The sequence below is a fragment of the Ambystoma mexicanum genome, chromosome 14, assembly GCF_040938575.1.
Source record: "Ambystoma mexicanum isolate Mex_15411 chromosome 14, UKY_AmexF1_1, whole genome shotgun sequence".
Taxonomy (NCBI): domain Eukaryota; kingdom Metazoa; phylum Chordata; class Amphibia; order Caudata; family Ambystomatidae; genus Ambystoma; species Ambystoma mexicanum.
The window spans coordinates 144439323-144465530 of record NC_090940.1 but is presented as its reverse complement, the minus strand read 5'-3'; the positions used below and the strand labels follow the sequence as shown (position 1 = coordinate 144465530).

At 46.0% G+C, this 26208-nt stretch overlaps 1 protein-coding gene across 3 annotated transcripts in view; it reads right to left on the bottom strand.

Annotated features, from left to right (window-relative positions):
- The window catches only part of MIS18BP1 (MIS18 binding protein 1), a 1508798-nt gene that overhangs the window by 1212969 nt on the left and 269621 nt on the right, over window positions 1-26208 (bottom strand). For all 3 annotated transcript variants that reach the window (XM_069638746.1, XM_069638748.1, XM_069638747.1), the window contains exon 3: window positions 1720-1893. In XM_069638746.1, coding sequence (XP_069494847.1) covers window positions 1720-1893 — 174 coding nt within the window. The remainder of the gene's footprint in view (window positions 1-1719; window positions 1894-26208) is intronic.

Below are 26208 nucleotides of genomic sequence, written 5' to 3'. Positions count from 1 at the left end.
CGTCGATGCACTCTTCGGCTTTGCCATGTGAGTCGATAGTGACGACTTCTTGTGCGTCAGAGGCTTTTTCTCAACTCTAGGGTTTTTCACGCTCTTGAGGAGTTTCCCCAGTTGAGGTCGAAGACTCACGGCTTCTGGGTTTTCCAGGTGTTTCTCCTGGGGTGTCACCTCTAGGTGTCTTTGAGGGAGGCAAGGCCGCGTTCTCGAACACCTTTAACATACTTTTACGGAATTCCTCCCACTGTGCCTGGGCACTGTGTTTCGTTGGACAAATGACATTCTCTGGTGAACTGGAGAATGAGGTGGACGGTGACCTGTGGCGCCTTTTCTTGCTATGTTTCGATGAGGAAGAATGTTGTGATCCACTTTGAGAACGTGATCGGGAGTTGTTTTTGTGACGAAGAGACAAAGGTCTCGACTCATCAGAAGTGCGTTTGGATGGGGTAACTGACTTTTGAGGCTCATCTCTCTCCAATTTCCCTCTGCGCTCCCTCAAGGCCTTGGCCATCATTGACATACATTCGTCGCATTCGGTACATGGATGCTCTGCCCCAAGGCACCACAGACAGACCCTGTGTGGATCTGTCATGGACATCTTAGCGCTGCAGTCAGTGCATTTTTTTAAACCGGACCGAGGCATAGATTGAGCCGATGAGGAGGCCATCTCGTCGAAGTTTAGTTAAAATTTTCACAGAAAGATCGAAGAATTGCGATGTTCTCACAGAACCTAGCTTTGTGTTCCCGAAGCTGTGAAGCGCGGAATAACAGAACTGAGCAACAGATGCTGCACGCGCTACTTATAGCTGGGATGACGTTGAAATCGGCACAGGGGCCTACGAGGCACTCGACTCACACGTATCGACGCACAGCACCCTCTATTGGGGAAAAACATTTTCCAAAGCAGCAAGCTGGATATTGGGAAATATCAGAGATAAGGAATACGGGGGATGACAATCCATTAGAAATTTGAGATTTATTTTCCTGATCAAACTTGTTTTGAAACAGTTGATCTATATCTGTTGCAGTTTTCTAGGCAGGGGTAGAGCTTTTTCAGAGAGAGCACCCTTTCAGGTTACGCACATCCCCCAGACACAAGAACCCTTCACAGCAAGGATCTCTCTCTGAAACGCATGACTGGCAGGAGGCCCACTATTTATATTCTTCAACCGAAGATACTGAAAAGGCATTACACCCAAAAGGTAGTGAAAAAATGAATTTGACGGGTGGAAGAATCTTTTTACATTAAAAAATTGATAGACACATGGTGAAGTCCTCGTGAACCAAAATATTGAGATAGTTTGAAGATGGCGATTGTGGCTAGAAAGAGAAATTATTCCTTCAGCAGACACAAGGTGGTGGGGTAGTGAGCAGCAGGGTCTAGATCATGACATTGCAAATATATTTCCTTTAAGGGAAAGCAAAACATACAGAATGTGTTTTTTATTATGACATGGACACAACCTAGGGATATGGTCAAGCAAGGGGCACAAATTTCAAGTTGCAAGCTACTAGCCAGCCATAAAAATTCACTCATCCCCAAGCATGAATGTCAGTTCCCCACATGCATAAAGGACACCATTTCATACTCCTAGAGTGACCATCATTCGCTAGTGGCAAGTGCCAAGTTTGAGACAGGAGACAAGATTCCACAATGCTTCTCAAGGTGCATGGCATCTATCACAATCATTAACGACAGCATCGAGCACTAAGAACACTAACCTCCACTCGAAGAACAACCTTCTACTCTGTGAGGTGCGTCTTTCTGCTTCCGGCGTTCTAGGGACTTTTCTTTCATTAGAAGAAAGAGCTGGACTGGAGATCTTGGTGGGCAATCTTCTGAAGTCAGGGAACAGATATTTTTATTGATGATCGCAGGAGGGGCTTCATTTGGCTCTGAAAGAAAATAAAGTGGGTAGTCATTTAATTAACTGGCCAAAAGGATGCAAAATGTCCTGAAACATTTGAAGACAGGCACATCATAATGAGTAACTGGAGAACAAACATGTATAGAGTAAAATATGCATAGTTTCACTACATGGTGATAAACTAAATAAATGCTGAGCAATTAAAAAAAACTTTGAGGTTTACTGGGCATTTCCATATTTCGCAAACTAGAGCTCAGTACAATGTGAACAATGCCACATCACCTATATACCTAAACAGGACTTGGAAAATGCTTTAACAGATGGGGCCTCCCTCTGAAACAGCCTCCCTGCCTCCCTGAAACTGGAGAACCATCTCCAGTTCCGGAAGCACCTTAAAACCTTCCTCTTTGCTTCTGCTTTCTCTCCCCTCAAATTCCTGGCTGAAACTGAAACTGCACTGGTTACCTGGCCACCCTTCTGATTTTGGGCCCAGGATCCCCAATACTACACCAACTAACACCCTCTTGCTAACTGGGTCCCTCATCAATGCCAGATCCATGGTAGCCCACGCCACAGAGATCTCGGACATCCTAATGAATGAGAACCTGGACCTGCTGTTCATAACCGAAACCTGGCTCCATGAGACTGCTGGCCCCGCGATTATGCTAGCAGTACCAGATGGCTACCAACTGCTAAGAGTTGACACACCTAATCCCAAAGGAGGTGGCTTAGCCATCATCCACAAAGCTAACCTGCCCATCAGATTGGCCACTACGACGCCATTTCAGTCCTGTGAACTCCTCACCGCCAAACTCCAACTCTCATGTAACCGTAATCTCACTATCTATGTGATCTACAGACCACCTGGACCACTAGGAACATTTAAGGACGACCTAACCAGTATCCTAACCAACAATACAAAAGACCATGCGCAAACTCTATTATTAGGAAACTTCAACCTTGGCTTTAACGATTGCAACGACAAGCGTACCACACCTGTTGCCACATTACTGAATGATTACGGATTGACACAAAAAGTCATTACCCCTACACACTAAAGGTAGGTCTAGACTGGGTTGCTGACTTGAATTGCAACATCAGCATTATCAGTATAACTCCTCAAATATGGACAGACCACCATTTAATCTTATTCTCTTCCTCACTTGACCTCTCCCACCCTAAACCTATAATCATGGCCCCGCCACTCCCTACTAGAAGTAAAAAAGACATTACAGTTGTACAACTCTTACCACACCTCCTCCCTCCCCTCAGCAATGTAGACAATATCACAGACCCGACCCTTCTTGTGGAAACTTATACCACCATGACTAAGGCACTCGATCTGATCGCCCCTACTAAAATCCGCAAAGGTAAACAACTTTCTTACTTGAATAATTGGTTCACACCACAAGTGAAAGACCTTAGGATTCAAAAAAGAAAACTGCAATCAATCTGGCGACACTCCCCTACTGAGGAGAATAAAATGAAGCTAGCCACCCATGCCAAACGGTACAAAAAGGAAATTATTAGCACTAAAAAGAACACTTACGACGACAGAATAGCGAAAGCTAAGTCAGACACTAAGGAATTATTCTCCGCGATATGGAATCACCCATACCACAAATTGACAATACTCCCAAAAACAAGCTCTGGTGTACCAGCATACAAAATGCCCTTGTAGGAATAATTTGCGCTCTTAAAACTAAAATTGCAACCAAAAAAGCTGCCTTACTATTGCCAGTGGAGCATACTTCCAAGGCACAGCCCTCTCTAAACCAGCCTAATAACACTCATCCCCCCTTTGGTTTCAAACAAATAACTATACTTGAAACTGAAAAAAATCATACTTTCCCTAAAGCCTTCGAATTGTAAAGGAGACAACTGCCAAGCTCAAATTATAAAAGATGCGGCGAGAGATCTAGCTCCCTTCATCTCTAAACTGATCAACGCCGCCTTTAAAACTAACCTAGTGCCTAATAACCTTAAACAGTCCTAGGTCCTACCTCTGCTAAAAAAACAAATCCTTGACCCGTCCATTCCGACAAACTACAGACCCATTACCGCCGTCCCTTTCCTACTTAAAATTATCGACAGGGTAGCTTACCTGCAAATCCAGGATTACCTTGAAACTAATAACCTCCTAGGCTCACGACAATCCGGCTTCCGCCCTCTTCAAGGCACCGAAACAGCCTTGATTGACCTAAAGACTCAAATTGACGAGTTGAAGGATAATGGAAAATCAGCTATGCTACTCCTCCTTTATCTCCCAGCAGCCTTAGACCTGGTAGATCATGCAGTCTTATGCAATCACCTTAGCTCCGCTGCCCATTTTTCAAGTGATGCCATAGCCTGGGTACAATCCTTCCTTGCCAACCGGACAATGAGAGTCTTCTCCCCACTAGCAGCTGCCGACTCCATACAAGTCTCCTGCGGTGATCCCAGGGATCATGTGTGTCTCCTATAATGTATAACATCTTTACCAAACCTTTGTTTCACAAGTTGGATAGACTGGGTGTCATCTACACTAACTACGCAGATGACATTCAGATCCTCATCCCCCTTTCGGGCAACTTCTTGGAAGACTCCGCTTTGCTAAACAAGATATATCTTCTCATTCACGCATGGATGGCATCCCATGGCCTCTGCCTGAATGACGATAAAACGGAGATCCTGATCCTTGGCACAGAGACACCGATTAAAAAGCATGACTCGAACTATGCCTCGTTTAACATCGACAACAATGGCATTAAAGTCATGCCCGCAGTCAAAACCCTAGGGGTCTATCTGGACTCTGCGCTCTCTTTTAAGAAACAAATTAACTCCCTAGCTTCTTCTAGAGCCTACACTTGCAAATTGATCCGATCATGTAGACCTTTCCTAACAGAGGCTAGCTGCATTACCTTAGCTAATGCATTCATCATATCCAGACTGGATTATTGTAATGCGCTATATGCGGGATCAAACAAGTATGTCCTTAAACTCCAAACACTCCAAAATAACGCTCTTAGAGTAGCCCTAAACATTCAACAGATCCCATGTCTCTACTTCCAGAAGAAATATACATAGGCTGAAAATTAAGGATAAAATTACCCTCAAAACCCTCTCGCTTACGTCCGAATGCCTTAACAATATAGCTCCTCCCTATCTAGCAAACAGAATCAACAAGCGAACAACAACCCGCCCCACAAGAAGGACTAACGCCTTCACCTGGACGGTGCCCAGATACAAAAAGAATACTGCTGGCGGCTCCAGCTTCCCAGTCATAGCTGCCCAAACCTGGAACAAACTGCCCTTAGAACTCAGAACGGACCAACTCTACCCAAGCTTCAAGCATAAGGTCCTTTAATGGATATGTTCTAATGACATTTAATGCAATCTCCCCCCACCCCTTCTAGAATTACCTGCCTGTGCGACACATCCGGACCATGCCGGTAGTCAACCCAACCCTCCTACCCATAGTGACATCTGACCGGAGTACAGCATTGCGCACTTCTACTTGTGACCGTTTGGTGCCCCGGGTTTCTGGCTGCGGTATGCAGATTGCATACTGTTTCTCATATGATTCTTTTGAAGTCTTACCCTGATTTCAGGATCTTTACATCTCTCTGGGGTCCCTCAGGTTTTCATCAGATACCTTCCTAGGTATTCTTCTCCTAGGTTACTCGGCGTTCTGTCTTCAGCAGGGCTTTGGTCAACCCAGCTTCTTTCACTCTCATGTTAGCCTGTAAATCTTCTGAGGTCTCTTCATAAACTCAGATCATCTCAAGCTCATCACAGGACTCGCAACATCAGGTTCTCTCAGAATTATCTCTATGACCTTTGGTTCTTCTGTCCCTCCACTTGCTTTCAATCTCTCAGCACAACATTCTGGCAATAATCAGTACTTATCCCCCCCATTCAGGGACCTTTTTTTTCCAGACAAGACTATATTGTCACGTTCCTGCCAGGATTTGATGATCTTAGTTACTTCCAGGAAGTGCCTGGTTCTCAGGCCTGCCTTTTGTTATTGTGGGTATGACCCATCCCTAGGTTCTTTTCTCAATATAACATCGGCTCAGGAGGTGGAATCTCTGGCAAAACAAATGCTGCACCACAGACAGTAAACAAGCTATGTCCTTCCAATTGACAGCCTCTCTGTGTTTGATTCCTCAAGGTCTTCTCCCCTCTGTGAGAAACCAGATGGTATTCTCCCACCTACTGCCTCAAGATCTTCCATTCAGGTGGCCAGGGAGGGGTCATCGCTTTTGGATTCCGACCTTGAGGGTGGACAAGCGAGGGAGGATCACCTGAATGGAAGGTCACAAGGGATTGGAGGAGGATGCCTAAGGGCGAGATATGGTATTCCCCCATTCCCAATAATACCCCAACCCACTCTCCCTCAGCCTTGATGGGGCATTTTCAATCTCACCCCACATATCCCCCTCCCCATTTCCAGCAAATACTGAGACAAGAAAGATGCAACTGGGAGCAGTGAAGATTACCCATAGAAATGGGGAAAGTAAGGGAAACCTACTATAGAAAGAACTCAAGTTGTCCAACTAAGAGTCAGGCATTCATTAATGACCACTCACACCTGACTTCACTTGACTTTTTTTTACTATAAAAAGGTGTGGTTTTTCACAAAGTAGAGAGCGAGTTGGGGGTGCTGTCCGAACCACAGAAGCCAAGGAGCAGAGAGCAACTGGAGTTGAAGCCTGGAGAACGGTGTGCCGAGATGCTGGCCCGGTGTTTGTGAGTGACTGCAGCGTGGCTAGGGAGCTGTGCTGCCAAGGAGCCAGCGTAAGGCAGCATGTATCCTGCTGGTGGCATTCAGTAAAGTTCTTGTTCCCTTGTGATGTGTGCTGGTCCCAGGGATGCCTATGGGGCTGGTGGTGACAACCTGACCGCAATCCTGTGTATCCAGAGGGACCGCTTGTCAATGTGACGCTGACCGGTAAGAGAGAAACTCAGGAACATGCATTTGACTGGAGCGGAGCGGGAGAAAGTGTTAAAGCGGCACAGAGCGGACAGTGAGATGAAGTGTACAAGGACAGAAAGTGTAAGAAATAAGCGGAATAAGAGAATTAGAGAAGAGAGTTGTGCTAGCGACATGGAATGAAAGTAAAAGCATTTGAAGAGTGCAAAGAAGTAAAAGTGGAATAAAGACTTTTGAAGAGTGCAAAACGTGCACGTTAAAGAGAGGACACTGTGTCAAGTGTCCCGATAAGAAAGCAAAAGAAGGTGCAATTGTGCAAAGTGAAATAAAAGGAACAGCAAAGTAAAAGCCCAAGTGCGCACGAGAAAGAAGCAAAGGAAAACAAGGGGAGCAGGTAGCGCCTGAAGGTAAAAGGTTAAAAAGGAAGAACCAGAAATAAAGAGCAGGGTTACAGATCAGAGTGGTCACGCCTAGGAGGAGGAGAGAACCTGGCGGATTTGAAAGTCTGCGATTGTACCCCACAAGTGAAGTAGGTGTAAAAACGGATAAAAAAAAAAGGAAAGATACATCCTGACAAGCTGAGCTTGTGTTTGAAACCAAAAGGGACCTAAGCTGGGGGAAGGGAACCCTGAGATGCCTAACAAGGTGGAATACCTATTATATGATACTGGAGGAATTCAAGCTTGGGGAAGGGAACCCCAAAAATGTGAAAGAACTGTGTATTAAAAGAAAAGTACATCCTGACTAAACTGAATTTGTGTTGGAAACTGAAAGGGGCCCGAGCTTGGGGAAGGGAACCCTGAAAGGCCTAGCAAATTGGAGACTTATTGTTTTATAGTGTTGAAAGGATTGAAGTTTGGGGAAGGGAACCGTGAGAAGCTTCAAAAGGAACTTTGTTATATTTCCTTTGTGATGTTTGAAACTTGGACAATTTGAAGCTTGGCGAAGGGAATCCCAAAGAACCAAAGGCATTGAAAGTATTAGAGAATATTGCAAGGGCCCTTTGGAGATGGTCATACGAACAGCATTTTTTGATTGGTCAATGTCAAACTACACCTGGTGCGAAGACCACCTGAAACCAACATTGGTTTCCTATTTTCTGTTGAACTACTAATTTTCCTTTTTAGGACATCCTAACACATTTTGGTTTTGGAGTGAGGGCAAGCATAAGTTTGGACACAGACAGATTTTCATTTTGGACTATCGGACATCGACGACCCTTAGAAACATTAGTTAAGGGAACCCTCTTTAGAGTAAGGGCCAGTTAGGCATTACACCAACCCAGGAACCTTAGGGAGTAATGGTTTTGAAACAAATATCTTTGAGTATGTGTCTCTCTTGATACCATGCCTGTCTCACACCTCGCTGACATTTTCACACCCCTTTTAAAGTGCATAGCTGGTGCTCCAAGCCAGCTCTGGATTGGTGCTTTCCTTAAAATGCTCCTTTTAGGTTTCCCAATTGGTTTGGCCTCTTGGGACATTTCATTTAAACTGTGGCATCATTGTTGCTCTTTTGTCATTGGTTAAGTCTTAATTGGAATATAAATGATGTAATGGATGGCTCTGAGCCTAAAACTAAGGGTCGGGCCATCAAACCTATTTTGGATCTTCAAATGTGGGCAGCTGTGGTCCCGCGGTACTCCAGAGCATTCGGCGCTCTGGGGACAAGTGGCACTTGCTATTTCATCTGTTTTGAGCTGTCTGCTCCGGGCCCAAAAGGTACAGTGTGTGCTAAATGTGCTTCCATGGTACACCTTTCTTCATGTATTCCACTTTATTAAAAGCATGTGGCTAAAGTCTTCTGTACAACAACCATTGATATTGGTTTAGTTTAATACTTTAGAAAGCAGTCACAGTTTCCTTCTGGAGTATTATTGGAATCTGGCCATTCGAGGGCATGCTGGGACCCTAACTGACAGATTATGGACGCAGTTTATTTTCGAATAGCTTTGTCTTTCTGGGTCAAGTGATTATGTTCAATTGGCTCAATTCTAATGAATGTCATTTACTTTCTTCTGAACTAACAGTTTCTCTTTTCAGCAGTCTCTTTAATCCTTCCATGAAGGCTTTAACTACTGGTACTTTCCACCACGAAACCTTGCTATGGGAAGTGGTGTAAGCCGAGAGGGCTGCCAGGTGTACTTTTAGTGAGTTAAACACCAATCCTGCATCTAGCAGGTGGAGCATGTATGTAAAAATAGTGGAAGGAGTGCAATCAACTGGGTTGATTTGTCTACTCTGGCACCAGATAACAAACCTTTTCCACTTGTCAAAGTAACAGTGCCTTGTGTTTGGTTTCCTAGATTCCTTTAGGATGTCCATACACCTCTGTGGTAAATTGAGGTGTCCAAACTCTATGACCTCAGGAGCCATGCTGCCAGGTTCATTGAGTTGGGTTGCTGGTGCACTGTTTGACCTTGGTGCTGGGACAGTAGGTTTTACCAGGCTGGAAGTTTGATGGGCTCGCACACCGCCATCCTGCGTAGGTGTGGGAACCACGGTTGTCTTGCCCACATGGGAGCAACTAGGACGAGCGTCATCGACTCCCTGTTCATCTTGTTCACCACTTTCCTGATGAGGAGTTGGTGGAAAAGCGTACGCAAACATCCCTGACCAGTTCATCCACAGGGCGTTCCCCTGGGAGTCTGGTTGGGGGAACCTGGATGCAAATCCTGGGCATTGTCTGTTTTCGCTTGTGGCGAATAAGTCTACAGTGGGGAAACCCCACTGAGAGAAGAGATCTTCTACGACCTCTCTGTGAAGAACCCATTCGTGTTCCTCTGGGAGGGAGTCTCTGCTCAGAGCATCCGCTAGGGAATTGAGCTCCCCTGGAACATGTTGTGATGACAGGAAGATGTTCCGTCTGAGTGACCATATCCAGATTTTCTGGGCAAGCTTGGACGGATTTGGCGAGCGAGTCCCTCCTTGTTTGTTCAGGTAGAACATGTCTGTAGTGCTGTCCGTACGGATTTGCACTGACAGGTTTAGTAGGTGGAGCTCGAACACCTGAAGCGCTCTGAATACTGCCAGAAGCTCTAGCAGGTTGATGTGGTTCTTAGCCACTGAGTGAGACCAGAGACCCTGAGCTGTGTGGTGGAGATGGTGAGCTCCCCACCCCGTCAGACATGCATCTGTAGTGACTACTGCCTGTACTTCGGGATTGTAAAAGGGTTTCCCCTGTGCGAGATTTTCTCTTGTCCACCAGTGAAGGCTTTGTACCAGTGTTGGCGAATCGACCACTAGATCGTCCCACTGACCACTTGCCTGAGACCACTGTTTCACCAACCATTCCTGCATGGGACGCATGCGCAGGCGCGCGTGGGGGACCAGGTAAATGCATGCCGCCATCATGCCCAGTAAACGCATTGCTTTGCGTACCGTTATTTGTTGACCGGACTGATAATGCGGAATTTGCAGTAGTATATTCCGAATTCTTTCTTCTGAAGGAAAGGTCAACCCCTCCTGGGTATCCAGGATTGCTTCTAGGAATTGTTTTGAGGTGCTTGGCACCAGGCTTGACTTCTTCTTGTTGATTGAGAAGCCTAACTCGTGGAGGAGGTCGATAGTCCTTTGAATGTTTGTCCTGCAAATTCCTGGGGTTTCCCCCGTTATGAGCCAGTCGTCCAGATAAGGGTACACTGGGATTGCCTCCCTGCGCAGGTGTGCAGCCGCCACCGCCAGTACCTTGGTGAATACCCTTGGTGCTGAAGCTATCCCGAAGGGCAGTACCTTGAATTGGTAGTGGCGACTGTCCACCTTGAAGCGCAAGTACTTTCTGTGCGCTGTGAACATGGAAATATGAAAATAAGCATCTTTCATATCCAAGGTTGCCACGTATTCCCCCTTTTTTAGGGGGATTACCTCTTGTAGCGTGGTCATACGAAACGTTTGGGGCTTGACATACTTGTTGGCAGGCCGTAAATCCAATACTGGGCGCATTGTCAAGTCTTTCTTTGGCACAAGGAAGTAAGTTGAATAAATAGCCTTGTTTACCTGGTGTCCCGGGACGAGTTCTATCGCGTCCTTTTGTAGAAGAATGGCGATCTCCTCGAAGAGAATCTTCTGATGTTCTAAGGAGTGTACTCTTTGTCGTGGAGGATGGTTCCGGGGACGCTGCAGTAGCTCTATACAATATCCCGTGGATACTGTTGACAGCACCCATCTGTGTGATGTGATCCCTTCCCAAGCCTGGGTGAAGTTTGAAATGCGTCCCCCTACTGGGGTTGCGTGAGAAGGGACCCTGAACTGAGCGTCACTGCTTTGGTGGAGGCGTGCCGCCTCCCTTGCTGGGGCTGCCTCTGCCTTTACCACAACCACTCCTATTACCTCTGCCGTAACCCTGGGTAGCCTGTTGGTTGTTGTTCCACTGTGTACCCTGCCCCTGGGAATAGTTAGATCCTCTCTGGGAATTTTGGCCACGTGGGCGACGAAAATTACTATTCTCTCTCTGGTTAGGGGGTTTATTGGTTAACTGGCCAAGGGATTTGAGTGTCTCGTATTCGTCCTTGGCATTTTTTAGTGCGTCTTCGACCGCCTTACCAAACAACAAATCGGCTTCCACCGGTTTGTCTAACAATGATGCCTGGGTTTCTGCCTTAAAACCAGACTGCCGTAACCACGCATGTCTCTTGATAACAGTACCTTCTGCTATCAATCTGCCTGCGTTGTCCGCGGCGTCGAAGGTTGCTTTCAAAATGCAACCAGACACGGCTCTACCCTCTGCGGAAATCCGAGCTAATTGGCTTTTTAACGGTTCAGGAGCAGAGGCTATGAGAGCCGCGACTTCTTCCCACTGATGGCAGTTGTAGCTGGCCAACAGGGTGGTGGAGTTAGCAATCCTTGCTTGATAGGCGGACGTTGAGGCTACCTTCCTGCCAAAACCGTATAGTTTTTTGCTCTCCCTTTCGGGAGGAGCTTCTGACGAAGACAAGGGTGTCCCAGCCCTCTTACGAGTGTTGGTGACAACTAGGGAGTCTGGCTTCAGATGTCCTCTTATATAGAGAGGGTCAGACTGTGCTGCCCTGAAAAGTTTTTCAACCCTGGGATTGACTGCTCTGGTGAGGTTTGGGTTCACCAGGGACGGATCTATTCTCCGCTGAATGGATTTAAGGATAGGGATGGTCTGGGCAACAGGCCTCCTTTCTCCCACTAACTCTTCTGCGAAGTCCCTTTCCTCCTGTACACCGTGGGTGTCAATGTGGAAATGTTCTGCTGCGCGAGCGAGAACCTCATTTAGGAGGGGTTGGTTATCGACCGGGGAGTCGGTAACCGGGGCTTCGTTCTCTACCGGGGAATCTACTCTGTATGTTTCCGGGTCATACTCTTCTTCCTCCTGGTCCTGGTCCTCATCATCCCCATAGTAGCCCGTCCCGGTTTGCTCTTCTATCAACCCAAATTCTTGGTCTTCACAAAAGGAAGCCTCTCCTTGATACCGTGAGTATGGTCTTGCGTAAGGTTGTACCTCGAAGGGTTCGGACCTCATTGGAGTTTCAAACCGGGCCTTCTTACTCGGGGGGATAGGATCAGTAGAGCCTGAGGGTGTGGGCCCTTGTGGATCATACGAGAGGAAATGTTCTGGATTTTTATCATAAAAATCAGCCAAAGAAGACATTCTTGACACGACCCTATCTATGTCTTCACTGGACCATTTTTTGGAACTGGGAATGACTCTCTCAGCAAGTCTATGGGATTTATCTTGAGTAGCTTTGCTGGTTGTGGACCTATCAGCAGACCTGGGCTTGTCTGTCTGTTTAGGGGGGTGGAGTGTTTCACAGGTGTAGAAGAATGTACAGGTAGTTTCTTCTGCTGTTTTCCCCCCTCCCCGTGCGTAGAAAAATGTTTTCCCTGTCCCTTAGTGGCTCCGGAGTTTTTCGAAGCCAGGCGTCGAGGATCGGGAGAGGTGTCCCTGTCCTTCGAGCGTGGGGCCTCGCTGGGTTTAATTGCGGGCTCCGACTCCTGGAGCGCGGCCTGGGGGTGGAAGTCGTCTTCGTCTTCCGACGATCGAACTTCTGTTAGCCTAGGGAGCGAGGCACTCTTGGCAAGAGTGGATGATTGCCTGGAGTCATGCGGCGATCTTGATCGAGAGCGCCCAGAGGACACTGAATCGGACCTTTCTGTCTGTGCCCCTTTCCGAGAATTCGACGTCGTCGAGTCTCGGTTGGACTTAGTGTGTTTAGTGTGTGTAGTATGTGAAGCGCTGTGTCGCCGGGGGTCTTCCCCATAGCCGCCCTGCCGGACGACCTTCCAAGGTCAGGGACCTGCGCTCGGCTGTCTTTCGACGCCGTAATGCCCTCGCCGTCCGAAAGTACGGCGTCGCTGCCATCGCTGAAGGCGCCCTCCGCTGCCATGGCCGCCTGCCTGGCGTGGTGGGCCCAACGCTTCGTCGAACGGTCCTTAAGTGTCTTAGGTTTAAACCTACTACACGCTCTGCAGTTCGCTTCGGGGTGGTCCCTCGGCAAGCAGAGATTGCACGTGGCGTGCCTGTCGACCCAAGGGTATGTGCGATTGCACTTGGGGCAGAATTGAAAAGGGGTACTCTCCATACGCACCTTGAGGCAGCGGGCTGTTAAGTGTAGGAAATGTATAAGGTGTACCTATACACCAAGAGTGTAGAGTATGTACAACCCCCCACTCTCCCTACTTGCAGGGCCGAGGCCAGCGGCCTACCAGACCCAGGCCGAGGCCAGCGGCCTTCCGAGGCCCAAATCCGCCGTGCAGCAGCCGACGGTCGATTTCTTCTCCAGCCGGCGTCGAGTGTCGAAGTTCGACGTTGGGATGGGAAAGGATGTCAATAGATTATTATTTTAAATTCTAGCAAAAGTATGACTAAGGCCAGGGGACTCTGCAAAATGCTTCCGACCAGTATGGCGGAAAAAAACAATCTGAGGATCCTAGACGCGTGAGGGATCTTGGGTACAGTGGACGTCACACTAGGGATAGTATTACTGGCACGCCCTGTGTCGACGCCCATTTTCGAGTTTCGAAAAACAAACTGTAATTCTCTGCAGCTTCCACGAGATGTCGGCCTATGCACAGCATGTGATCTAAGCAGATTCCACAAGCCTCAGAAATATACATTATAGAAACGGGTGAAAAGAATATGCTTATACATTTGTTTTCTCCATCCTGGATGCCAGATTTTCCTGTGTAAACCAAGAGAATGTTGTGGTGTGCAATATATGTATGGACACTATTATTGACGTTTTCTCATTGTATTATTTTATGAAGCTTAGCTGGCAATTGTGTTTTTACTTCACTTATTGCACAAGAATGTCTTTAAAGGAACTGTTTATTTTTTCACAATACTGAATTTATTGTACTGTGACGTGTACTTATTAAAGACATATTTCGACAAGGTTTTGTACTTTTATGAAACATTTCCACAGTTGTAATTTTTGTAAACTTTTTTTTACTTGTGTATATCAAGTTTACTTGATTTTACATGATTGATCTCAGAAAGTCGATCACTTCCTTGTTCTGTTTAGATCTTTTATTACGGATTTGATTGTTTCGGTAGTTTGAGAGATTGACAGTATCAGAGTGTCTAATTGCTTCCTGCTGGTTCTGTGGGTGTTTACACGCACGTAGTTGTTTTGCGTTTTAACATTAGATTTGTTTGTTGCATTCCCCCAGTGCCGCTTGTAGGATTTTTGCCGTGGCTATTGTCCAAGAAGTTTTGTCTCCGCTCATCAGTCGCGGCCACCACTCTTCCTCTTCTCGGGTGGTATACGCTGATAGCACCGGACGCAGATATGCTAATCTGATCTCTGATCGCCGGAGAGGACATTAGGAGGTGGCGAACCGATTGTACAAAAACAACAATTACACTGAGTCTGCATGTTTTTGTGGACGATTGGCCTCAGACATGAAGAATTTCATTAGTGTGCAAGAGATTTAGTCGCGCTCTCAGAAAAATGTGTCTTAATGGTCTGTTCGGGTACCTCCAAAGGAATTTGCAGCATTTCATTCGATTTCGTTGCTTGAGCTGGGAGGTAAGACAAAAATTTGTTTTTGTTTGCTTTTTCCAGCGTGGTGATCCAATCCAGCTCTATTTATTTTTTATTTTGAGTGGATTGGAGATTAGGTCCGGTTCCGTGCACGCAATTAGATCCACCTGTTTTCTTATCTTTGTTGCCCAATTTGATAGCATTTTGGAGCTGCCTGCTTTTAGTTCGGTGTCGATCAGTTTTATCTTCGGGAAGTATTGTTTTCCTGAATAAGGAGATGCTGCTGAAGTCCACTGTGGCTTTGAGAGCGGAGAGTCCTAGTTCTCTTCTGATGGCTGCGATCGAGGTTGACTAAGGCAGATTCATCACCGATCTCCAAAAATGTCATATCTTTTGCAATAATGTTTCTGGGATTGTTGGTATGGCGTCTCCTCCGTATGTTAACGCAGGGACCACCTTTGCTTTGTAGAATTTGAGTATCGGGATTAGGGAGAAGCGTCTGAATTTCTTTTCTAGCATGCGTGCCTGAGTTGTCAGTGAGCGAGTTTTTATCCAAAGATGTCTTTGCATTCCCAGTTCTGTTCTAGTGCTGTCGACTATTGCACCCAGATATCTAATGTCGCTCACTGTTTCAATCTGGATATTTTCAAGGCTCCATTGAAAGGACTTCAATCTTTTCCAGAATCAGGATCTGTGTTTTTGTCTTGTTTATCTCCAAATTAGATGATTCAATTGCCTTTGGAGGCCTGTCTGGTCTAGCAGTGTGATGTCATCAGCATAGAGAAGTCGCGGCACCGGGACTCCCCTGATTTTTGGAGGGAAGGCTCTGATGGTCTAGCTTGAGTCTTTGAAGTCTCCCAGGAAGGTCACGAATAATGCAGGCGCCAGAGGGCACCCCTGCTGTACACCTCTGTGCATTGGTATCTCTGCTGATAGAAGACCTTTTTTATTGAGTTTTACCCTCATGGTGGTGGAGGTATGGAGAGCTTTGATCAGGGCCAGGATGTTTCTGGGCAGTTCCAGGAATGGAGCTTTGACCAGAACATCGCTCTGTCCACTGCGTCGAAAGCTTGTGTTAGGTCCATAAACGCCACAAACAGTCTTGTGCGACCTTCTAGGATTTTACTTTTGGCATGCTGAGCAGCATGATGTTCACTGTAGGAGCTGATTTTTTTTTTTTTTTTAAAGCCGGCTTCAAAGGGATCGGTCCTTGGAGCGGATGTTGCCCATTCCTGGAATCGCTTTAGTAAGAGCATGCCGTAAATTTTCCGATTGTATCTAGGGGGGCTATTGGCCGGTAGTTTCATGGGTCTGCTCGATCGCCTTTTTTGTAGATTGGCACCACTGTCGAAGCCCATGATCTTCGGATCGTTTTTAGATTGGAGCATCTGCCGAAGACCAAGCTGATGAAAGGAACCCACTTGGACGGAAAGTTTTTAAGGTCGACGTTTGTAAGCCCATCTGGACCAGGGGCTCTCGAAGCTTTTAGCTTGCGAATGCTTATAGGGATATCCCTTTCGTTTGAGATGTCTTCCCAGAGTGTGTGTGTCCACCTGGAGGATGGAGCCAGGATTCGTTGGATCTTGGAATAGCGCTTTGAAGTGCGATTGCCATCTTTCTTCACTCACGCTATTTGACAGTGTGGTTTCTCTCATGACTTCTTGGAGTTTCATTAGTGCCCATAATTCTATGTCATTCTTTCCCGCCCCTTTTCTCAAAATGTCTTCTGATTCTTTCTGATAGAAGATCGCACGGTGGTCTTTCACCCAAGCTTGGTATTTCTTGGATTCTGCAGCAAGTTGTAGTTGGGGAAGAGGAGAGTTGGAATGTATTGCTTTCCTCTTAAGTTGTCTCAGTGCTGCGCGTTTAGTGGCCACTTGTTTATCGTAATGGTGGAATGCCGGCTGTCTCGGGATGGAATGTTTTCCGGTCTTCTCTTAATAGGGACTCAAGAATGGCTGGTAGTCTACTTCCCCCTCTGGTCCAGCTTTGTGGTTGAGGTGTCTCTGATAATTCAGTGTCAATTGATCAACTCTTTCAGCTGTTATTCTTAGTCGATTACCCTGCATGTTGCACTCCAGGTTTTGCGTCAGTGTTGGATTGGAGGCGATGGTGGATTTCCATGTTGCTTTTAAGAGGTTGTGGTCACTTGCAGATGTTCGAATTACTTCGAAGGTTGTGACTAACTTCAACATTCCTTCCGATGCGAAGATGTGATCGATTGTTCCCTTTGAGTTCGCTCTCTCCCATGTCAGGATTTACCATGCGTTAGGGAACAGCTGATCTATGTTTTGAAAGCCTTGCAAGTCTATCAGTTTGTTCCAGAGCACGCCTCTTTTCAGATGGAGTCTGTTGTTGGTTCTGTTGTGTAAGTGCAATGGTGCTCTTACATTTCGCGTTGAGGTCGCCGCAAATGATAACATGGGTGATCTGTTTGTCAGCGTAGATGTTGTCAATTTCATTTTTGATCACCCTCAAGAACTTTCTATCCGTGATCGATTGTGGGTTCCAGTAGTGACGATTATTGCAATTTGGATGTTTTTTTTTCTCCAAATTTGGGTCGTAGTTAACCAAGTTAGTTCATACCGCTAGATGGTGTTTTGAGGCTGCTAGGGTTTCCTGGATGCCGATACCCCTCCCCGAACGAACAGCTAGTAGAAGTCCGGAAGATGGACGCCGTAGTCTGCTTTTCTTTGCTGATGAAATTGCAATCTCGAACCCGTCTAAGTGGGGTTTCTCCGTCAGCCAGGTTTCTTGCAGAGCAAGAATATCGAACTGGCCCAAATCAATGCCTTCGGTTATCGCGAGATGTTTGTATCCACGTGTATTCCAAAATGCATATTTTATGTTCGTGGCTGCCATGTTCAGTGTTTTTGGTGAAGACGTAGAGATCGGCCCATCCTCGTGGGCCTCGGATTGCTTTTTCCTCATAGTAGTAGATAAAACCTTTGGCAGCCATGCCCAAAGTTTTTTTGTTGGTGCTGAATGGTTCTCCTTTTGAGGTTTAGTGTGTTGGTGCTTTTCAGCAGTACAGTGGTTTTCTTCTTTGTGTCTTCTTCGATACCTCGATTTTTCCTGCGATTCAAGGGTGTTGTGCAGAGGATTGTCTTTGGTGGTGCGCTTGTGTTCTTCTCGGCATCGCACAAGTTGATTCCCTGATGCTGAAGAGTCTTTTGTGGACTTAGGAGTTATTTTCAGTGGTTTGCTTGTGGTATCATCACGATCACCTGCTGCGTCGTGATGCAGCCTGTTGCTTTTGTACAGAGTTTCAGTTCTGGATATGTAGTGTATTCGTGCAGGAGATTTTCTTTTTTCGGTGAGGAATGGGTTTTCTTGTGCACTGTTTTTGGTCAGCTGGAAGCCGGGTTGTGACAGATCTTCCCGTCGTCCGTTAAAGGGGAATCTGTGCGCTTCTGACTTCATGTGCAGGTAAAACTTGGCTTTTGCTGCCTTGTGATACGGTTCCACTAGGATAAGATTGTCCGATGTAAGAGTTTTCAACGCCCTGTTTTTCCTGAAGATTTTTAGAACCGTTCCTCTGTTCAGTGTGAGGATGTCCTGGTTTCTAGCCGTTTTTTCCAATTTGAGAATTGTCGTGGGAATATGGTTTGTTTTCTAATTCACAGGCTAGTTTTTGGTTCAATCTCATTGAAGATTAGAATTGACGATCTCGTTCTGAGATTTGGTTCCTGAGATTTGGCCTTGTGAGTCGTTGTAGATTTTGAGTTGTATTGGTTGTTAGGCGAGTGTCTCCTTTGGCGCTCCAAATTGCGCATGGATAGTTGTTCTGACGGACCTTCTGTTTTTCTTAATTTGCGAGGCGGTAGGGAGATAAGTTTGCTATAATTTCTCTTCCCTCGATGTTGGCTTAGGCTTCTTGGTTCGCATTGACAGAATGCGGTCGCACTTTTCGTTCTTTCCGAATTGGAGCTGTATATGTTTCTTTGTACTGTTGCTTGAGGATGAGGCTTGAGACATGTTTCCTTATTTTTTTCGGTGTTTAACTGGAGATGCTCTGAGATATTCATCAGGTTTTCATCCGCCAGAAAATCTTCCACAGTGATTGGAGACCCAGGTTGCTGGGTCGCCGTCACGGCATGGGATGGACCCGGTTTCTCTTCTCTTGATGGTAGCGGGAACATGTAGTGAAATATGAGTTAACTAGTGCATTCGTTTTTTTTATGCTTCGTGTTGGCTTCTTTTTTTGGCTTTGTGGGTCCTGAGGTGTTAGGAGCGAGTGATTTTGTTTTCCTTTGTGCTGGGTTTTGTGCTTGTTCCAGTTAGTAATTTTGGGGGGGTCCAGTACAGCCTTTGAGGGCGATTCTATTATGATGCATTGTGGAGCTTCTGGTCGGCCCTGAACAGCTTTGAAGGTGAAAAGTTCCGGATGGGAATTGGGAGGGTCGGTGCTGCTGCATTGATGATTATTGCATATGCGAAAGTTACCTTGAGTTGATTCTTCGCTCTCTAGTGGGAGAGCCGGTTTGTGCGCCCAGCAGTTTTCCACCAGCATTTGAGTTTCTGCGTTTTGGGACAGTTTGATCATGTTTGTTGGTGGGTTGGCCCTTGTCTGGTTGTGAAGGTCGTTATAGCTCCCCAACCTTTCTGTGATTTTGCATTGAGCCAGATAGATCAGTTTTGTATGCATCATGGCCGATACAATGTTGTTTGGTCTTTCAGAGTTTCGTTCATGGCTTTGTACAATTTGCCGAATGGGGCGAGCGCGATGGTTACTGCTGACATTATTGTTAACATATCAGATTTTCTGGATGGCGTCTCTTTGTGAGCGTTAGGTGGCACTTCGCTTCTGCTCCGAATCCTTATAGGAGTGTTTAAAAAGGGTTCTAGTGGCGTTAGTCTCGATGGTGAGCAAATTATTGGCTGGCCTCTGATGTTTGTTCTCTGAGGTGGGGGATTGGTTTGGGGATTTTGCTCAGAAATCGGGCTGCTGTTCGGTGAACCTCTGTCTCCAATTGGCACTCTCAAGCTCAATGCCGGTCCGAGATGTTGGAGAGTACTTGGAGTTGTTTAGCAATTGTGACAGAGGGGCTCCCGTCCCTTTCTCCACTGACAGTGAGTTTGATGTGTTTGGGTCAAGGTTTGGAAGCGGGGAGATGTGGGCTGGAATAGAAGGTGAGGAGTGGCTGTTGGAGGTGTTTTCTTGCCGCTTTAGGGGAGTAGCAGGATTTGAGTTTGCTGTATTTTCCACCGCTTGGGCTTCTGGAGTAGCATCTGTTGCTAAGTAGGCGTCTGGCACTGCAAGTTCCACGCTCTTTCTTGGACTGGGATTTCCCTCTGGGGAAGTTGTCTCCAAGATGGCGCCAATTTTGCACATTTTGAGGGCCGGTGGGGAGTCCAAAACTGCTTGCAATATCTCGGTGTCAGACAGTTCTTCTAGGAGCTCCTATTTCCGTTTGCCTTGTTTTTTAAAGAAGTCCTTTAATGGGTTGCATTATGTAGTTTTTAGAAACGATTTTCTTAGGGTAGGGTTGTGTATGTTCTTGTTTGTGTTTTTTTTTGGGTCCAGATGCACCACCAAGATCTTTTTTCCCCAGGCGAGGAGCTCGTTGATGAATTTTTTTCTCGGTGGTTGGTGGTTGTTTCTGGAATTCTTATTTTACATCTGTCTTGCCGCTGACTTGTTGGTATCTTTCGTCTTTCCAGTGTGTTTTTTTGTTTTTTGTTGGGGCTTTCGGTGGTACGGTTGGGCCACACTTTTTGCTACTTATATCAACCCAAATGTCGGGAGACAGGTCGCAGATGGTGTTGCAGGGAGTAATGTTCTTCTCACTTGAGTTATTTTCGGTTCCCTTGGAGCCCACAGGTCCCGGCCCCACCTAGAGGGGGCAGTCATCTGCTTCATCCGTGCTAACATGGATTTCGGCTGCTGTAGTCACGGAGTTCGGATGGGCTTTCGATTCCTTCTCCCCAGATGTCTGAGGGCGACGCTCGGCAAAGCGGCTCTGGAATCACAATTCTAGTTGCGTCTCCCGCCGAGTTGTTGGAGGAGTCCTGGTGCGCGGTGAGTGAGGGATCTTCAGGAGTCGCGTTTGTATTGGCAGGTACGCATGCCACTCCTTTGATGAGTTCCCCGCCAGGAAGCAGGGGCACGGCAACCTGCTTTCCCACTGTCGCCGCCATGGCTGGGCCTTCTCCGTCAGCCCTTCGGCCGGCGTCAGAGGGGTGGCGCCCGTGGCAGAGGCAAGCGGGGTGCTGGTAGGCGAGGTTGTCTGCTAAGCCATTTTAGATCTCAGATTTTCGAGCAAGGTTTCTAGTTCGTTGTTGGCGCAAAGGCCAGTTTTCAATCCGTTCAGGCGGGGCTCGATACGTGAGCTGGTTATTTGATTCAGCCCACTTGGTCTATCAGCCGAGAATGTATTCTGGATCTTCCGAGGCGGGGTGTTTTCGTCGGTTGCCTGATGAGACCGCAGATCCGATGATGTGGTCAGAGTTGAGAGCATGCGGTGCCTGAGTGGATGTGCAACAGCTGACACGCGGGACGCAGTGCGGGAGCACCGCAGGCATCTTTTTTCTCCGTCGCCTTTAGGTATGAGGTTTTGTACGGAGCTGGGCGACAGGAGCGAAGTACTCAAATCCATTTCCCATCTTCCTGTCCTGACAGGGACTGCGACTGCCTCAGCGACTGGCTCCGCGGCCGTTCAGGGGTATTTGGAGGTCCTCCCACACGTTAGCAGTGTGGAAACCGTAGAAAGACTGTGAAAACAGGAACAGAGCACACAGAGTGAACTGCAGTGACTGCGACTGGATCCAACTAGTTTTCTTGGAGACATTTTTCTAGGAAATTGTGTGGTCTTCCATAAGCTGTAATTCTCTTTCACCCTCAGCCTTGAAACATGCTAATTTCCAACATTGGTTTCAGGCTTGATCCTCCATCATTGCCATTGATAGCAAAGCCTGCTTGGGGGGGAAGGGGGGGGTGGAGGAGGGCAGCAGTTTCCAGTTAGTCAAACCCCTAGACACAGGTAACTGTAATAAAGACAACTTTATAAAAAATAGCTTTTGTGCCTAAAGTTCGTCTTTGTGCACTCATGACCACAATTAACTATGCTCACCCTAAATTGCACCTCCTTGACCCACCCACCTAGGGCCCTGTGTCAGGTGCAGGCCACAGGCCCTTGGCCTTAAATCTCCCACTGAGTGAAAGACATTTGAAGTAAAGCTCAGTGTGTTTGGGGAGTGAAATTGACATGATTGGAAACAGAACAGATGGATACAATATTGACAAGCTTCATGTGCTGAGAGAAAGCAGGAAAGTTATCAGCTTGTTCGAGTAAGAAAACTTGATCAGTGTGGAAACAAAAAGTAGCCAGAACATCTTTGAGATTGAAACGAAGTGATTTAGAGGCACAGTCCCACCTTACAAAAGAGAGAAAGGCATTCTGGAACCTGAAGGACATGAATACAGGCATAGTATTTTGTGATATCTTTTAGTATTAAAATGCAACAGGAGGACACCGCTAAGGAGCGCAGGCAAAATGGTTGCCTAAATACGCACCTCCCTTGCCGACCGAGAAATAATGGCAGCGTACTGCGGCTGCACTGAGCAACTAGTTGACATGTATGCACCGGAGGACGAGTGAGGGCACGGGGCACACGTCGACAAACTTTGAATGAGTGAGACCAGCAGGAACTGCAGCACGGGCGGCACAAAATAGACCATTGCAGCGGCTTACCAGCTTCAGGGCTCCCGCTCATGAAAGTCGCCCTCGATAGTTAGCAGGAAGCTTCTGCTGTGGCAAATAAGATCAGAGAGCACCACACAGGCGGACCCGCCCGGCGTCGGGGAGAAGGCAAATGTGGACAAAAGAGCATCCGTGAAGTGCAGGGAAAGCCAAGCAATAACAGCGCATCACCGGTCATATCAGGGTAAGATCACAACCTCCCGCCATTGCGCTGGTGCTAATTATTTTTTTTAATTTATTTTTAATTTATTGTCATCTTTAGTTTATACAAACTTTTATTACAATGTTACATCGATAAATCTCATCAAACTTTCAAGATAAAACTATTTCCTTACGTTAGCTAACTCAGCACACAGTAAAGTCTTTCATTTTCATCTTTATATGCGTGGTTGTTCCTTGCATTCTAATAATCTTTAGGTTCCATTCAGAATCGCATCCATGAAGTCAATTGCACAAGTTATTTTCGTATTGTGACCTGAAGTCACCCGAATCCACCAATCATCCATGTTTCCATTTTGAGGAAACGAGAACCCAAGGTGACACGTCCTTTGATTTGAAATTGATAGACATGCTGTAATCAAGTGTTGTAGCGATTCTATTTCTTTTTTTCAATGTCTGCAGAGATCGTCTTTGGTTTCCTTCTCTTGCCTTAAACACTGCATCTCTTGTTTTCAGTACATTTAGCCGAAGCCGCAGAAATTGATCTCGGTGGTGCCGAGATGGACATTTTAGTAGATATTTTGGCTGTACGTCTAGGCCATTCACTGCACTTCCAAGAGGGATTGCACTTGTTAGTGTCGCTCTTTTCTCTAACTTTAAGATCCAGCTCCAGGTTCGAAGTTGTTTCTTTTCTAATTGCGGATGAACCTGAAGCGACTTTCTTTATGTCTGCAGTCACCAGAATTTTGTCTATTTTGTGGGCCCAGTCTGTTAACATGTTTGAATTTACACCAAGTGAACTTAGCTTGAAGATTTTGTATGCAGGTAGCGGAGGATTTTCTCTCATTTTACACAGTGCTGCATATGATTTCCAAATTACTATACTAAGTCGGGAATTTATTGCCAGTTCATGGCGCAGATTCGTCATTGAAACATAGCGTGGCAGTTTAAGTACTTTTCGCCAAAAAAGGCCTTCAAGTAAATCCCAGAGTTTGGAGTCGAGGTTCCATTCCGCTTCTGCGCCGAATGTGATGGCTGGCACCACTTTGTTCAAGTAAAATGATAGAATGGGGGTGCAATGAGAATTTTCCATAATCATAATGCAGTTTGGTGCCTTGCAATGCATACATGGTCATTCTACTTGTCAAGTCCTGGTACCAGGGCCATTCTCGAATCGATGTGCTAAATATGATTCCAAGATATAGTATGGATGTTGATGTATCAATTTTGTAACCTGCGACATACCATCTATAATTTGACACTTTTTGTGGGCCCATCTGCATTATTTTGGTTTTTGGGGTATTTATTTCGGGGTTGTTTCTTGTCAAATAGGTGTTTAATTTCGGCAACAACCTCTGTAAACCTATTTGTGTCCGGTCTACCAATACCAGGTCATCAGCATATGTGATGCAGTTAATTGATTGTTCATTTACTTTCGGAGGAAAGCACTTTACGTCTTTCAGGTCTGCCGGCAGATCGGAGATAAACAGCTTGAACAGCAAGGCTGCCAACGGACAGCATTGTTTTACTACTTTTGTTGTTGGTATGATGTTTGTCAGGTCTCCGTCAAGGTTCATCCGAATTCGAATGGTTGTTCCTTCATGCAGGGATTGTACACGATTGAGTATTTCTGGCGGCATTGCCACTGTCATTTTCTGCCAGAGCACGTTGCGATTTATTCTGTCGAATGCTTGACGCATGTCCACAAAAGGCCAGGAATAGATTTTTTCCACCTTTTATGGACTCCAGTTTTAAGAGGTTTAATAACATTAAGTTTACCTCTGTCCCAACTCCCTTTGTGAACCCTGTTTGTCGACAGTCGCCTAATCCAGCATGTGAGGCCCAGATAGATGACCTTTTTTGCAGAAATGAGGCAAAGATCTTACCAATCGTATCTAAAAGGGCGATTGGGTGTTAGTTTATTGGATCAGCCCGAGGTCCCTTTTTAGGAATTGGGACAATTACTGCAGTTCGCCATGACGTGGGCAGCGTCTTCGTAATTGATATCTTTTTAAATAGGGTTTTAATGAACCATGACCACCTTATTTTCTCCTTTATGAGCATCACATTAGTGATGCCGTCTGGTCCGGCTGCTCTGGAATTTTTTAGTTTTTAGATTGCATTTTCAATGTCAACCCGGGATTCGTCGACCTTCCATGGTTTATCGTTGTTGTTGTAAGTTGCTGATTGTTCAACTCTGAGTGATTTAATAACTCGAAGAAGTGCCTTTCCCAAGTTTTGGGTGCTACTTCATTAATAAGTACTTGATTGCATTTCGTACTACCAGTGCTTAAAATTGCCCATATTTCTCGTGCTTTGTGTTTTTTAAAACAGCTCTAAGATTAATTCTGCTTGTTCTTGATCTCCGGATACAGCAAAGGATTTTACCCAGTTTCTGTAGCGTTGGCATCAGTGTCCGATTTCTTCTCCGACTTCGATGTTCTTTTTTCTAAGAATTCTTATGTCCCGATGTTGCGATCTTTTTTCTATAATCATTGACCTGCTAAATTCATGTTGATGTGAGTGGCCAACAATTCCTTTCGCATCAGGTTTTACAGCAAATTTGCTTAGTAAGGGAACATAATTGACATCTTGTTCCACAGTTGTTACCCCAAATGTATCAATCAGTTTATCTATCTGGGCCCCACTTATCCGCAGTCTGTTGCCACATGCGTTTGTACTTAGAGCGGTAGGGTATTTCAGAGGCGCCTGAGGGCAGTCCACACTCTGTTAGTTTCAGCGGATAGTGGTCGCTGTTACTTGATGTTGCTATCTTCAGATTTTCCACCTTGTCAATTCGCTTTTGTGACATCCAGATATAAGCGTTTTGTGGCTTTGCTTTTGGTGCCAAGTTGGTTTAGGTGGGATATCGCCTTGGACATTACCATTCAGCATTACACAGTTCCGACTACTCATTGTGGATTGCCACGTTTTCGCTTCGTTGGTCAAGTCTTCAAAAGCGATATACCTCTGGTTTTGAATCACATTTCTCGTCTCAAACCATGAGTTGTTTAAGTCTCCACATATTAATATTTTCAAGTTTTTACAAGAAATCAAGTGGGCGTCTATCATGGATGTCACTGAGTCAATGTATTTCGTTGCACTGATCATGACAGAATTCCAATATGTGTTTATTAACAGCCGCCAGGATTTAGCCTTGGTTTTTTGCTTTAGATGTTCAATTAAGGTCTCTTGCACAAATTTGTTCGGATTGGGTAATTCCTTCACTAACCAATTCAGCAAGTTTTTTACCATTGTTAAAAGGCCAGATAAAGGGCGTCCCTTGTTATTTTTCCCTGCGGGACTTAGCATGATCGTGTAGCCATCTCTTGAGGGGATGTCTTGAAGCCACGTTTCTTGCAGGCACAGCGCAAAGTTGCCTTTTAGGTCCAGAGGAAAGTCATTGAACAGATGCAGAGAGCCCCTTGTATTCCATGAGATTAGATTGTGACTTTTGATTCTTGTTTCTTGTCATAGCTAATGCGAGTTCTGCTTGGTCCAAACGGAAGATCCACGCTTACCATCTTGTTGGGATGTTGAAGTGTCGATTCCATCTGATCTTTTGAATGTAAACTGTTTTCTCAAAACCTCTCTTCTCTGTTAATTTCTTGTTGGGGA